The 13,834-nt window shown below is 43.1% G+C and overlaps 2 protein-coding genes across 2 annotated transcripts; one reads left to right on the forward strand and one right to left on the reverse strand.

The window, feature by feature from the left end:
• Positions 1–1,631: 1,631 nt before the first annotated feature.
• On the forward strand, positions 1,632–3,915 carry LOC147860833 (pyruvate kinase, cytosolic isozyme-like). The gene is made up of 3 exons (XM_087323504.1): positions 1,632–1,992; positions 2,380–2,841; positions 2,948–3,915. The coding sequence occupies exons 1-3, from the start codon at positions 1,717–1,719 to the stop codon at positions 3,758–3,760; spliced, it is 1,551 nt and encodes a 516-aa protein (XP_087179630.1). The 5' UTR covers positions 1,632–1,716; the 3' UTR covers positions 3,761–3,915.
• A 2,017-nt stretch (positions 3,916–5,932) lies between these two features.
• Positions 5,933–8,614, reverse strand: CAK1AT (CDK-activating kinase 1AT). Its single transcript, XM_087323599.1, has 2 exons — positions 7,567–8,614; positions 5,933–7,232 (listed from the first exon to the last, which is right to left on the reverse strand). Exons 1-2 carry the CDS (start codon positions 8,423–8,425, stop codon positions 6,301–6,303), a joined length of 1,791 nt encoding a protein of 596 aa, XP_087179725.1. The 5' UTR covers positions 8,426–8,614; the 3' UTR covers positions 5,933–6,300.
• Between the last annotated feature and the right edge of the window lie 5,220 nt (positions 8,615–13,834).

The raw sequence follows: 13,834 nt of genomic DNA on the forward strand, positions 1-13,834 counted from the left end.
TTGGTTGTCTGGCTAGGAGGTGGGTCTAATGTTCATTCTTCCTAAGTAGATTATGCTATGTCTCATGTGTAGATTGTGGGTACCTAGAGGTTAGTGGGATGTAAAAGGCAAGGTTAGTGGTCTAGGGTTGGTGACCTTCGGTGTGAATGAGACTACACCTAATAGCCCAATAAAGCACTAAAAGCAAGAGCTACAAAATGTGGGAGCAAAGATGGGTATATGTTCGGTGATCTTACGTGATAAAGATAGATAAAGGATTTCAATCTTTTATATTCTTCATTAAATGGGAGCAATGTTTTCTTTAATGGAACATGTGTGGTCTATAGTTGCAAATTAAATATTAAAGTGACCACAAATGTCCACACTGAGGAGTCGGTTACTCCCTCTCTTCACACACATATAACCTCTATTCGGTTACGAGCTAAGTCACTTTAGTTAAGGATTATTCGTTTGCAACAAAGAATCATTTGGCAACACAATATATAATTAACAAACCTAAAAGTCGGTTCGGTTACTATGGTCTAGAAATGGTGTGCTTCATAGCACAATATTTTATTAAGAAACTTAAAAAGTTGGTCCGGTTACTATAGTCTAGAAATGGTGTGCTTCTTCAGCATTGTATGTGCGCATGCCTCGCTCTTTATTCGTCCAACCTACAATAAAGCGCAGGTGAATCATGTGCAAACCGATGGCGCTATTGATGGGATGCAGAATCATCCACAGGACGATTCCAAGAGAATATCCAAGAGGAAAGATGCTTTTGGAAAGGGGGGGCATGGAGCGGTGGGAAGGGTTGGTAGGTGTTGCCTCGAGACCACACGAGGAGGCGGTAAGTGTGAAACCGAAGGAACTGTGGAGACAAAGTCAGCTGTGTGGACATAATGCGACAACCCGCTAAACCCTAAACCCTAAACAACCCCAACATTGTGCTCGTGATGGGCCATGCTCACAGACTGCATCAGGGCTCTCATCATATCTATTATCAGGAATTGCCGGAATTGTACGCCCCAACTTGTTCACTTCGACTGAGTTTGCTCCTCCATTGCCGGAATTGTACGGTCAGTTTTCGCCACTGTTTGCTCCTTGATTTTTTTAAGGTCTACACATCGGGGCTCTCATCATATCTATTATCAGGACAAAAGGGGGGGGTCAAAACGCAGAAAGAGCAAAAAGCAAAACGCAAAACGCAAAAGGGCGAAAAGCAAAGGGCCAGAAAACGCAAAAAAGACACGAACGCGACAGGGGCGGGAGGGGACCATCTTGCGTGACTTTCAGACACTGTAGAGAGAGAGAGAGAGAGAGAGAGAGAAGAGAGAGAGAGAGAGAACAGAACAAAGCAGAGCAGAGAATATGAGAGAAAGAAGACAGAGATGAGAAAGACAGGGACAGTCAGAGAGAGAGAGAGAGAGAGAGAGAAAGTGTGTGTGGTTGTGATTGTGGGTGTGTGCCGTTTTGTTCGTGTGTGTGTCTCTCTGACACATAGAAACGCTTATTCCAGCAGCTGGGCTGCCTTTACTACCTAGATCTACTAAGTCAAAGAAATTGGGCTGATACAAACTACTAGAAGAAGAAGAAGAAGAAGAAGAAGAAGAAGAAGAAGAAGAAAGATCAACAAAGAGACATAGAAACATAGAGACATAGAAACATAGAAACATAGAGACATAGAAACATAGAACAGAGCTCCTACGTTGCTTCTCCCCTTTCAATTCTTTGCAAATGGACAGACCCAAATCTTTTGTGGACATGGAAGCTCTATTGTTTCGCCCCGCCAAGCCTGGCCCCAGTGGCCTTCCGAAGACTAAGATTGTGTGTACACTCGGGCCGAAATCGCGCGATGTGGGCATCATCGAGCGCCTCCTCCGTGCCGGGATGAGCATTGCCAGGTTCAATTTCTCGCATGGATCCCATGAATACCACCAGGAAACCCTCGACAACCTACGAATTGCACAGCACAACACCCAGATCATGTGCGCAGTCATGCTTGACACCAAGGTACATACACGATCTCATACTATGACTTAACTGGAATTCTTTTCTCTTTTTCTCTTGGCGCTGTTTGTTTGTGTGTGTGTGACATTAAGACAATCAATATATGCCTTATATTTCTTCCATGACATTGGAGGGTACAGCTTTGCCCACTATTTTATTGTCTTTAGTTAGTGGTTGTATACATTTTGGGGGGCTTTCATTGTGCACTTTGAGGTTTCCCACAGGTGATATGAGGTCTTACTAGGCAAAAGTTTTGTTTGTAAATGAAAGTGTTTAGAACATTCATTAGATTACGCGTTAATGATGAGTTAACTTGTGTTTCTCCTTTTCATTAGAACATTCATTAGATTGTGTGTTAATGATGAGTTAACTTGTGTTTCTCCGTTTCAGGGTCCTGAAATACGAACTGGTTTTCTTACTGATGGCAAGCCAGTCCAGCTTGTTGAGGGGCAAGAATTGACCATAAGCACCGATTACAGCATCAAAGGAGATGCAAAGACGATTTCGATGAGCTATAAGAAGCTAGCACATGACGTGCATCCGGGAAGCATGATTCTATGCTCTGATGGAACAATCACCCTCACCGTGTTGTCTTGTGACACGGAAGAAGGGACAGTGAAAGTGAGATGTGAGAATACGGCGATGCTTGGAGAGAGGAAGAATGTGAATTTGCCCGGAGTGGTGGTGGATCTTCCTACTCTAACAGAAAAGGACAAAGAGGATATCATGCAATGGGGTGTCCCAAATAAGATTGATCTGATTGCCCTTTCTTTTGTTCGCAAAGGTCAAGATCTTGTGTTGGTGAGGGAATTGCTTGGAAAACATGCAAGAACCATCAAGCTAATGTCGAAGGTGTGTACTCATACATCCCAAGTATTCCTAATCCATACTTAAATGCATACACATGTACACATTCCTATAATGCCCTTATGCTCACTTTTTATTTGTTTTTCTCCAGATAGAAAACCAGGAAGGTCTTGTTAATTTTGATCATATACTTCAGGAGTCTGATGCAATAATGGTAGCTAGGGGTGATCTAGGGATGGAAATCCCGGTCGAGAAAATATTTCTGGCACAAAAGATGATGATCTACAAGTGCAACGGAGCTGGAAAACCTATCGTCACAGCAACTCAAATGCTCGAATCAATGATAAAATCACCCCGCCCAACTCGTGCAGAAGCCACAGATGTTGCAAATGCGGTGCTCGACGGGACAGATGCAGTAATGCTTAGTGGAGAAAGTGCTGCTGGCTCTTATCCTGAGCTTGCAGTTAAAACCATGGCACAAATATGTCTAGAAGTAGAATCATCGCTTGATCATAATGCAATTTTTAAAGAGATTATGAGATCAGCCCCCCTTCCAATGAGTCCACTAGAAAGTATCGCATCATCAGCTGTGAGAACCGCATCTGATGTGAAAGCATCACTCATTGTTGTGCTAACTAGAGGTGGCACAACAGCGAAGCTTGTTGCGAAGTATAGACCATCAGTGCCGATACTGTTGGTGGCTGTGCCAGTGCTAGTCTCTGATGGTCTCTCATGGGTGTGTAGTGAGGAGTCTCCGGCTCGGCATTGTCTCATGTATAGAGGTATGATTCCAATCCTTGCCGAAGGGTCGGCGAGAGCTAGTGATTCAGAGTCTACTGACATTATCTTGAGCTCCTCGCTTATGGTAGCCATTAATAAGAATCTTTGCAAACCTGGTGATGCAATTGTGGCCATTCATCGAGTTGGACCATCTAGTGTCATCAAGATCATGGAAGTCAAATAGGTTAACCATCATTTCATAATTGCATGCCTATAACCATTTTCATACCTTTTGCACCAATAATTATTTATACCTATGAAAGGAAGCTAAACACTTTTTATGTAGAGAGCATATGCTCTTCTAAGTTTTGTGATAATAAAGGTGCACCTTTTTGTTCTCTTCCGGAAATCTTAGAAATGATTGATATAAGATACACTAAAATCATGGCATTGTCTTTTGATAAGAGTTTTAATTTTTGAAGTGGGGTTCTTGGAGTGTAAGTGTAAAGTGATCTAACTGCTCATAATTTCATATGTTCAGTAAAGATTCAACAATTCTAAATGGTGAAGAGTCTATGAAACCTTTGTTTGGGTTGAAAAGGTTGAGTATATTTTCCAAATATACTCATTGCTGAGATATAGTGAACTGAGTAACTGCTCATAATTTCATATGCTTAGTAAAGTTTCAATAATTCTCACTTGTAATGTCTCTATGATACCTTTGTTCGAATTGAAAAGGTAGGACTACTTTCCAAACATACTCATTGCCCATTATCTCTCATCATCAATTATTATATTGAAAAGGTGTCCTTACATCCAAAATGGAGGAATTGTGGAAACTTAGTCAAATTTTCAGAGGTGTCGTGCTTTTAAATGGGAAGTCATGTGGCAGTGATATTTCTAAATTATTCAGGGAGAATAATTGTCTAAAGACATGTGCTGGCTATAAAGCCTCACATATGGTGACATGATCCATGGAGAACGTGTCTATTTTTATTTATCTTTAACCCCTATTAAATGTCTCATCAATCTCAATCTAGATATCAAAATTTTGACATCTGGGATGCTTGCTTGCACTTCAAGAAGGTTCGAGATGTCTGGGGCTTGTCGAAAAAACTTGTTTCTTATGTGGAACTTTTGAAAATTACTCTAATTGTTGGCTCATCTGTATTTAAAAAAAAATGCAAATTGAAAAAACATTACCTTGATTTGGCCATCTCATGTCTGTGACCGCTCAAATGGTGAGATTTGAACCCCTTAGATAAATATCTATAATCTATCTGATACAATTTTATTTGAACCTTCAATATGTTGCAGATATGGTCACACTTCTAGTTCATGACAGAGGCAACAGTACATGTACAGATAGCAACTCTTCATTCTAATTTGAACCTTATGAAGAGGAAAATCATTCCATATTGTTAACTTTCTGCAACATTTAAACAAATTTTCATCTAGGTAAGAAAGAGTATGTGTTAAAGATTGGATGTTCTAGAGTTGGCCTTCCTTGTAAGAGAAACCTTATAAACATCCAAACATCCTACATGCCATCTGCAACTCCTTGGTTTTCACTCATCTAAAACAAAAACTGCATATTATGTGTTCTAATGAATGCATACTTGAAAATATGTACAACTTCATTATGTCTGCATTAAAAGCTTAACAAGCAATCAAGAATTTGCTTTCTAATAGAACCCAATCAAAGTCTTGTCATATTTTTAAAATACTATCAATGAGTGCAACAAGAATGCTGTTCCATGTGCCTTGGGTGTGATACAAAGTTTGCAAGAACTGCATGTTATTGAGCTCAATAACAAGGACAAGATTAATAATTATTCAGACCTTCATTAAATGTCAGGTTGAGATAACGTTGAATAGTTCTGAAACTCTGTTCAGATACCCCCATTCAATATACACTATTCAAATTAACAATTGGTTCTTGAAACCTTTTTCTTGGATTACCTTCTAATCAAAGGTGGTGTATTCCTAGACACCTAAGTTTTAAACAAAGCTCAAATATTTTGCATGACCTTCAACTATTATTAATACAAAGCAATGGCAATGCTTTTTCTGTGGCCACTAAACTCATGCTCATGGAAAACTAGCGCCATCATATAGTTTGTCACCAGAAATTATGAATCATTTCCTCTCATTCTTTTGCAGACCACCAACATCCTTGGTTGTCTTTATTGGCCTTTTCTTACGCAAAAAAGACCCAAGTTCCTAGATCATGGGTCTTTTCTGACAGGCAACCCCATGTATTTTTACATGCAAAATAGTAGCAAAAGCCCAGTTTAGGGATCTTAGTAACATATTCAGGAAATCATTCTGATAGCAAAAGACTTTAGATATGCTGAAGGAAAGCTTATCATCCGTACTTTCCTTTCTGCTCTTCCATGTCTACAAGTACAACAAATGTTTTAGACAGGCTCTGGCGCATCATCATTAATGATTACACACAAATACTAAACATTAAGATCATACATCACAAAGTGATGTGTAAGTTGTATGATGGAAATGAGGGACAGATTAAATCCATCTTAGATTTCCCTGTTAATATATATCTCATGAATATTCAGTTGAGCCCAAGACCCTCATGGGGTTTCAGAAGGTTTCCTTTCATACACATGGTGAATCGAACTGGCAAATCTGGAAGATATCTATCACTTTGACCTTTTATTCTGAACATTAAGCTTACCTTTGGCAAGAGGTTGATGGCAAGAGCCATTTAATCATCTTCAGAATGTAAATAAAATAAAGCCAAGAACAAAGCCTCCTCAAAATTCAAAGGCTTTCAGTAGATTCATTATCGCTGGGACAAGGGGAAGGAACTCTCAAGTCACTGGAAGGCAATGCTGTCGGTTCTACTTGAAAATATCGATGCTCCAAAGCATCCATTGCACTTAAGCGAGACGCTGGATCATAACTAATGAATCTACTCAACAGGTCATGTGCTTCCTCCGACCCATCTTTAATCTGCTTTTGCAAAGAAACACAATCCCTATCCTCAATGGCGAATGAGATTTTTCCATAGTCAGGAAGGTTTGACACACCTGGCCAACGCTCTTCATTAGGGTTTCCTAAAACCCTTACAATCCTACTAAGCTGATCAATATCAGAGCAACCCGGAAATATGGGTTCACCCAGCATCATTTCAGCGAAGATGCATCCCATTGCCCATATGTCCACTCCTGTGCCATAGTTAGTGGCACCATAAAGAAGCTCAGGAGCTCGGTACCATCTTGTCCCAACGCAACCCGTAAATTCCGAGCCGATATCCTCCTTGTAGAACCCTGCTTCACTTTCAAGAAAGTCAGTGCTCCTTTCTGATAGCCTCTCTACCATGGGACATAAGCTATGGTTGTCATCACCATATGAAGCTTCATCTGGGTGGCCATAAAAGCTGCTATCCCAGTACCTCTGCTCTGGAGCTGAGTCTACCCAAGTATCAACGTCTTGATGCCTATATGTACCCTCATCCACTCCATCATCATAATATTGCATAGATGTAGAAATTCTTCTGTCATAGGATGCCATATGAATTGCTGTTTCTTCTTCTTCTCGAGCTTCTATGCTGAATTTCCCCTTGAGCATTCTATTCCTCTCCATTTCGATTGTCTCATCACTGGTAAATCTCTTGTCCTCGTCACACTCAGACATAGGCTTGGAGATCTGATTATCATTACCAAGCTCTGTAGGGAGCGATTTTCCCTGATCTGGACCAGAGCACAAAAGCAATCATTCCATGTGAACCATTATCACACAAACAGAGCCACCAGGTAAAAATATAAGCAACCTTGCAGACTCACTAAGTAACAATGATGTTTGAACAGATTTATGTCCTCTGAGTTCCTAAAAGAGAAACATTTGGCTAATCTTTCAGCTTTTGAAGACAAATTTCTTATTTTTGACAAACTGCGCTAGTAAAATTCTTAGATCTTTCTAAAGTTCTAGGACAAATCACTGAAAATATCAACAAAAGGTCTCAAAAACCTTCCAAAATATTAGACACTCTTAGGAGCATAACACAACTTCAATGACAAACATTACCTCCATTTAAAGGCAATTGTGATAGATGAAGATCTTCTCCTATTGCATCGCCCCCTCCAAGTGCTTCTTTATGGAACTCAGCTACAACAGATGCAACTCTTCTCCTCTCATCATTCTCTCCTTCTAGAACAAGCTCATCATAAGCAACCACCGAAGCCGGTGGTGGCGGATACTCTTCATCCTCATCAGGGGGAAAAAGGGATCCAATGATGCGCGCTTGTCCAAAATCAGCAACTTTAAGGACCCCTGTTTCTGAGATTAACATGTTGAAAGGCTTCAGGTCACGATGGAGAACACCGGCCGAGTGGCAAGACGCAATGCCATCAAGGATCTGAACCATCCAACCTTTTGTTTCAGCCTCGGGGTCGGGGTCGGGGTCAGGACCAGTTGCAGATGTGGCAGGTGGTGTCAACAATGAAGCGGCAAGAGAAGACAATGATGTAGCAGCTATGGAAGACGATGTGGAAGGCGCGGATGCTGCCATTGATGTTGCAGGTGTTGACAATTGTGCAGCTGAGGCAGACACTGATGCGGCGATCTCCTGTTTCCGCTTCCTAAGGTAGCGTATGACGGCCGAGAGGTCAGAGGGGAGGTATTCGAGGACGAGGACGGCCGTGCACTCATCGAGCCAGAGATGATCAATCAGCTGAATGACATGGGCATGCCCCTGGAGCCGCAGAAGGGCGTCGATCTCTCGGCACGCGCTCTGGTAATCGTGCACCTCCTTGAGAGCCACCTGCAACTCGTCCTGCTTCCGGACCGCCCTATACACGTCGGCATAAGACCCAGAGCCGATGTGGCCCACGATTCTGTACTGCGATGATACCTGGGCGTTGTCATGGATGCTCCATCCCCCCATAGCCTCTCTCTCTCTCTCTCTCTCTCTCTCTCTCTCTCTCTCTCTCTCTCTCTCTCTCTCTCACACACACACACACACACACACACTCTGCCTCTGCCTCTGTCTACTCTGCCTCTCTCTGTTCTTTTACATCTTCTCTAACTTCTTCTTCTCTTACGTCTTCTTCTTCTTCTTCTTCTTCTGATGCTGTTGCTGCCAAGCAGCAATTAGGGGTCCATGGCTTTTACTTAAATTGAAGAAGAATTCAGGAATATGTATGTATGTATGTATGTATGTATGTATGTATGTATGTATGATGTATGTATGATGTATGATGTATGTATGTATGTATGTATGTAGGTATGTATGTATGCATGCAATTAGGGGTCCATGGCTTTTACTTAAATTGAAGAAGAATTCAGGAATATGTATGCATGTATGTATGTATGTATGTATGTATGATGTATGTATGTATGTATGTATGATGTATGTATGATGTATGTATGTATGCATGTATGTATGTATGTATGTATGATGTATGTATGTATGTATGTATGTATGTATGTATGTATGGTAAATCAAAGTGAAGAGGTTTCATGTCCTTTCCTTGTCCTGTCATCTCCTACCCAAGCCCACTATCTCTATCAAAACTGGCCCGACCCCAAGATCCGACACCCGCTATAACGAGATTTCTCTGACAACCCTGATTGAAAGTAATCTTCGTTGCTTGGAGTGTCGGACACGCACTCTTCGGAGCTCGACAACATCTTCTTCTTCTTGTCCTAGGCCCCTGAGGACCCCTGAGAAGGATGACGTCTGATCACCCACTCCTTGAAAATCAACCTAGTTCCCACGTGCAAAATACAATCACCCATTGATGTTGTGCCTCTTGATGCAACTCTCCAAGTACCCTGACCAACGCAATGTCTCTCCCCTTACCACGACACTTGACGCACGAGGGATGCCCATGACTCAATAATTAGGTTTTTTGGTTAGTTCATGCACACTTAATTAATGCCCCATAGGTGGGTATCAAGTGTTGGGACATCTGAAGCGCTATTGTAAACTAACTATTATGTAAACGACAACCTATAAATGTAACGGGATCTAGTATAATTTCCAATTAACTAATTGTGTGATATCATAAACATATGACAAATGTCATGATCCACCTCATTAAGGATGATGATCTCAAGGAATAAGATAATTTAGTTGACAATGAAGAAAGGCTCTAAAGGGCCAAGTGAACATTGAACAATATCACCCTGAATACAACCTCATAAAGTGGATGATGTATGCAAAATATCACCTTCTCCCCCACATCTATAAACGCATGGTGAATCACCCAAATTTGAGGAAGAGAAAAAGTTGTAAGAGAAATAGCATAAGGTGTATATAAGCTTAACGGCAACAAATTTTATACAATGTCTTTTATGCAACCTTGTTATGTCAACTCTTCCTCTCTCTATTAACTCTTGTGAAATTTAACACCCCTATCAAATTTTTTCTATGGTCAAGTATATTGTGTCTTGGATTGTTAAAGGGATAGAGAGAGGAAGTCCTCTAATGGCTAGCATGTTGCCTTATTGTCCATCTAACTACATTTGACTACCTTTCTGACCACCTGCCTAAGAGGCCAAGTCTTGAGAAGACATGATAAACCATGTCATCAACCTCTATAACTCAAAGTCAAGCCACCTAACTTTGCTCATATCCAATGGTAATCGGCACTCACTATAATGACACTTAGCTTGGTAGTCGACTTAGAGTAGAAAACCATCCCAACGACTTTGTTATCCACAACCAACAGTGAACACCATCACCTCATCATATTGTGGCGTGGCTATGATTATCATTGGGATAATACGCGAGCTTTTAAGAACTCTCATCTATGCTATTGTGTTGAGGGTATATGGGGGATACTCTTCCAATGTGTGACCACGAACTCGACCGAGAGGTGGGCGTCTACCTCGTGTAAATAATTGGGAACTTGATCACTCATTGATTTCAAGGGGAGATTGAAATGTACTATAACATTTTCTTGAGGGATTATGTTTTAGCTCTCCCATCACTTGCTATGCATGCATTGTCCTTGTCCCACTTCGTGCAATGATATGTTTTAATAACAACATATAATTTCTAGTTGGACGTAGGGCTAATAAGCCCAATAAACTCTCTCTCAATTTCTCAAATGGTTGCCAAGACACAACTAGTTGAAGGGGATTGTGGTCAACTATTGTCAAAGTGAACGTGCGGAAGCGTTTGACAAACCGGCTCAGCCGGATAGCAGCAGAAGATGAAAGGAGAACTCAACACACACATAGAGAGTACGTGTACGCAAGGGAGAGAGAGAGAGAGAGAGAGAGAGAGAGAGAGAGAGAGAGAGCATAAACTCAATTCAAAATAATACTCTCAATATTATGTGTACATAGAATGTGCTCAGAGAGCACTTTTATACAAGTCCATAAAGGACTGACAGAAGTACTGACAGGTACTTCAATGCTCACATGAGCGACTATCACTAACTCCCAAAAATATGCCCACGTACTAGGTTGGATCCGTAGGCCTCTAATGGCCTACCGGTTTCAATCCGATCCGGCTCTCTGATCCGGATCCGGTTGAGTTTGCTCGCTCAACACTCCTCCTCAAGCTCAACTTGAGGTTGGACCGTGGTGTTAGTGTCTACAGTAGCCGGTCCTTTCCTTCGGCTCCTTTTGACATCCTCTCGCCTTGCTCGAGCTCCTCATCTGGTCCGATTCCGCTTCCCGCGACCCGTCCTGTATTGCGGACCTCGACCTTCTTGGTCGGCTTTCTACTCAACAAGTCCATTTCAACTCCTTCATTGTTATGTCTCTGTCACTTGTCGATCCATCGGTTCCTTCGTGTCGGTGTCGAATTCCACTGCCTTCTCGTTCGGTTGGCCTTTAGTTGATCCGGCTTCTCTGAATCTTGAACTGAATCGGTTTCCTCCGATTCGTTCCAGCTCTTGTCCGAATCGGTCGCTCCCGATTCGTTCTAGCTCTTGTCCGAGTCGGTGTTCTCCAACTCGTCTTCCAGTCTCAGGCCCTTCACCACATCAGACCATGTTCGGGTCTTGGCCTTCTCCTTCTGGTCGGCTCTGTCCTTCTTGACTCTGCCGCCACCGTCGCTTGCTCCGACTTGTTCGGATGTGCCGACTCCTTCGGTCAGTTTGGCTTCCTTTATCTACTCATCTCTCCCTTTGGTTCTTTCTTCCTCTCTGGTTCCTTGTCCGGTGCCATTCGTCCTCATTCCTATTCTCCCCCTCAAGTGCAGCACATCGAGATGTTGAATACCGAGCATCTCCGAAAAATGTTGCAACTTGTTTGATCCGAGCGGCTTGGTGAAGATGTCGGCAACCTGCCGACCCGTGTGAACATACCAAAGTTCAACTTCACCACCTAGGACCCGCTCATGAACAAAGTGATAATGCACTTCTATGTGCTTTGTTCGAGCATGGAACATTGGGTTCTTGGCAAGCTGTATGCTGCTCATGTTGTCACTGTGGATCCGGATCGGGGTCGGCACCTCGATTCGGAGGTCATGTAGCAGTCACCGAAGTTAGATGGCTTCACAGGTGGCAATGGTAGCGCCCCAGTACTCAGCCTCAGTGCTCGACAGAGCCACTGTTGGTTGCTTTTTGCTGCTCCATGCAACAGTCGTGCTACCAAGAGAAAACATGTAACTGGAGGTGAATCGGCAATCCGATGCATCACCAACCCAGTCGGCATCGGTATATTCGACTAGCTTCCCAGCTATACCGTGTCGGTATAACAATCTCCGGTCCTTCATGCCGCTAACATACCGGAGTATCCAGTGTGCGCACTGAAGGTGCTTGATGGTCGGCTTCTGCATGAACTAGCTGATCACTTTGACTGGGTAATTGATGTTGGGACGGGTGATTGTTAAGTAGATGAGGCTTCTGACAATTTGTCGAAACCGTTTCTCATCGCAGGCCGGTCCGGAGTCAGGATGTAGCTTTTGGTTCCAGTCCAAGGGTGTAGAGATCAGTCGGCATTCTGTCATGCCAAACTTGTACAACATATTCAACACATAATGGCGTTGTGAGAGCAATATGCCGTCGGGGGTTCGAATCACCTCGATCCCAAGAAAATAATGAAGGTCCCCCAGGTCCTTCATTTCAAATGCGTTTGATGGTCCTTCTGACAATTTGTTGGAACCATTTCTCATCGCAGGTCGGTCCAGAGTCAGGACGTAGCTTTTGGTTCCAGTCCAAGGGTGTAGAGATCAGTCGGCATTCCGTCATACCAAACTTGTACAACATATTCAACACATAATGGCATTGTGAGAGCAATATGCCGTTGGGGGTTCGGATCACCTCGATCCCAAGAAAATAATGAAGGTCCCCCAGGTCCTTCATTTCAAATGCGTTCGACAGTTGGGACTTCACTCGGCCGATTTCATTGAGTCTAGGTCCGGTGATGACTAAATCATCTACATAAAACAAGATGCAAACCGGACCGTCTGAACCGTTTCGGATGAACAATGAAGAGTTGGACTTAGAGGCCACAAACCCCATCTTACACAACCAGTGCGTGATCTTTGCATTCCAAGCTCAGGGGGCTTGTTTCAAACCGTAAAGCGACTTCTTGAGTCGGAAGACTGCTAACTTGTTCATCTCTGATTGGAAACAGGGGGGGTTGGATCATATAGACCCGTTCTTCAAGATCACCTTGAAGAAAGGAATTCTTCACGTCCATTTGGTGAAGATGTCATCCCCTTGCCGCAACAACCACCAGTACCACACGAACCGTTGTCATCTTCGCTACCGGAGCGCAGGTCTCGTCGTAGTCGATTCCGTGGGTCTGTGCGTATCCCTTTGCCACTAACCGGGCCTTGTACCAGTTGATCGAACCGTCGGCATTGTACTTTACCTTGTACACCCACTTGCAACCAATCGGTTTTCATTGTCGGGGTGGGCCAACTAGGTCCCATGTGTCGTTGGCATCTAGTGCCCACATTTCTTCCTCCATACTAGCATGCCAATTTGCGTCTTTCGCTGCTTCTGCGGAGCTCTCCGGCTCACACACTTCCGCCACCTTTGTCATGTACGCATAGTGATGCGCCATGTACTCATTGTATATGTACCTCATGAGGGTTTTCTTTTGACGGGCTGACCAACGTAACTTTTCATTACCCGATTTGAGGCCCTTCTTGGCCGATTTAGGCTTCATTTCTGAAGATCCGCCTTCTACCTTTCTGGGGTCAGATTCGCTCCGATCCGACCCTTCATTGTCGGAATCGTATTCCGGCATCTTCTTCTTCCCCTTCTCTTTGCGCGTGAATCGTCTCCTCGGTTCCTTGCGCGGGGAGAGCACGATAGAGTCTCCACTACTCGTCGATTCTTCATCCGACTGGTCATCTCAACTCAACCGCTCATTTGCCCCACTT

Source organism: Azolla caroliniana, unplaced genomic scaffold, assembly GCF_043228905.1.
Source record: "Azolla caroliniana isolate FFs.n. ecotype wild unplaced genomic scaffold, voAzoCaro1.0.p SCAF_8, whole genome shotgun sequence".
In the NCBI taxonomy this organism is placed as follows: Eukaryota; Viridiplantae; Streptophyta; class Polypodiopsida; order Salviniales; family Salviniaceae; genus Azolla; species Azolla caroliniana.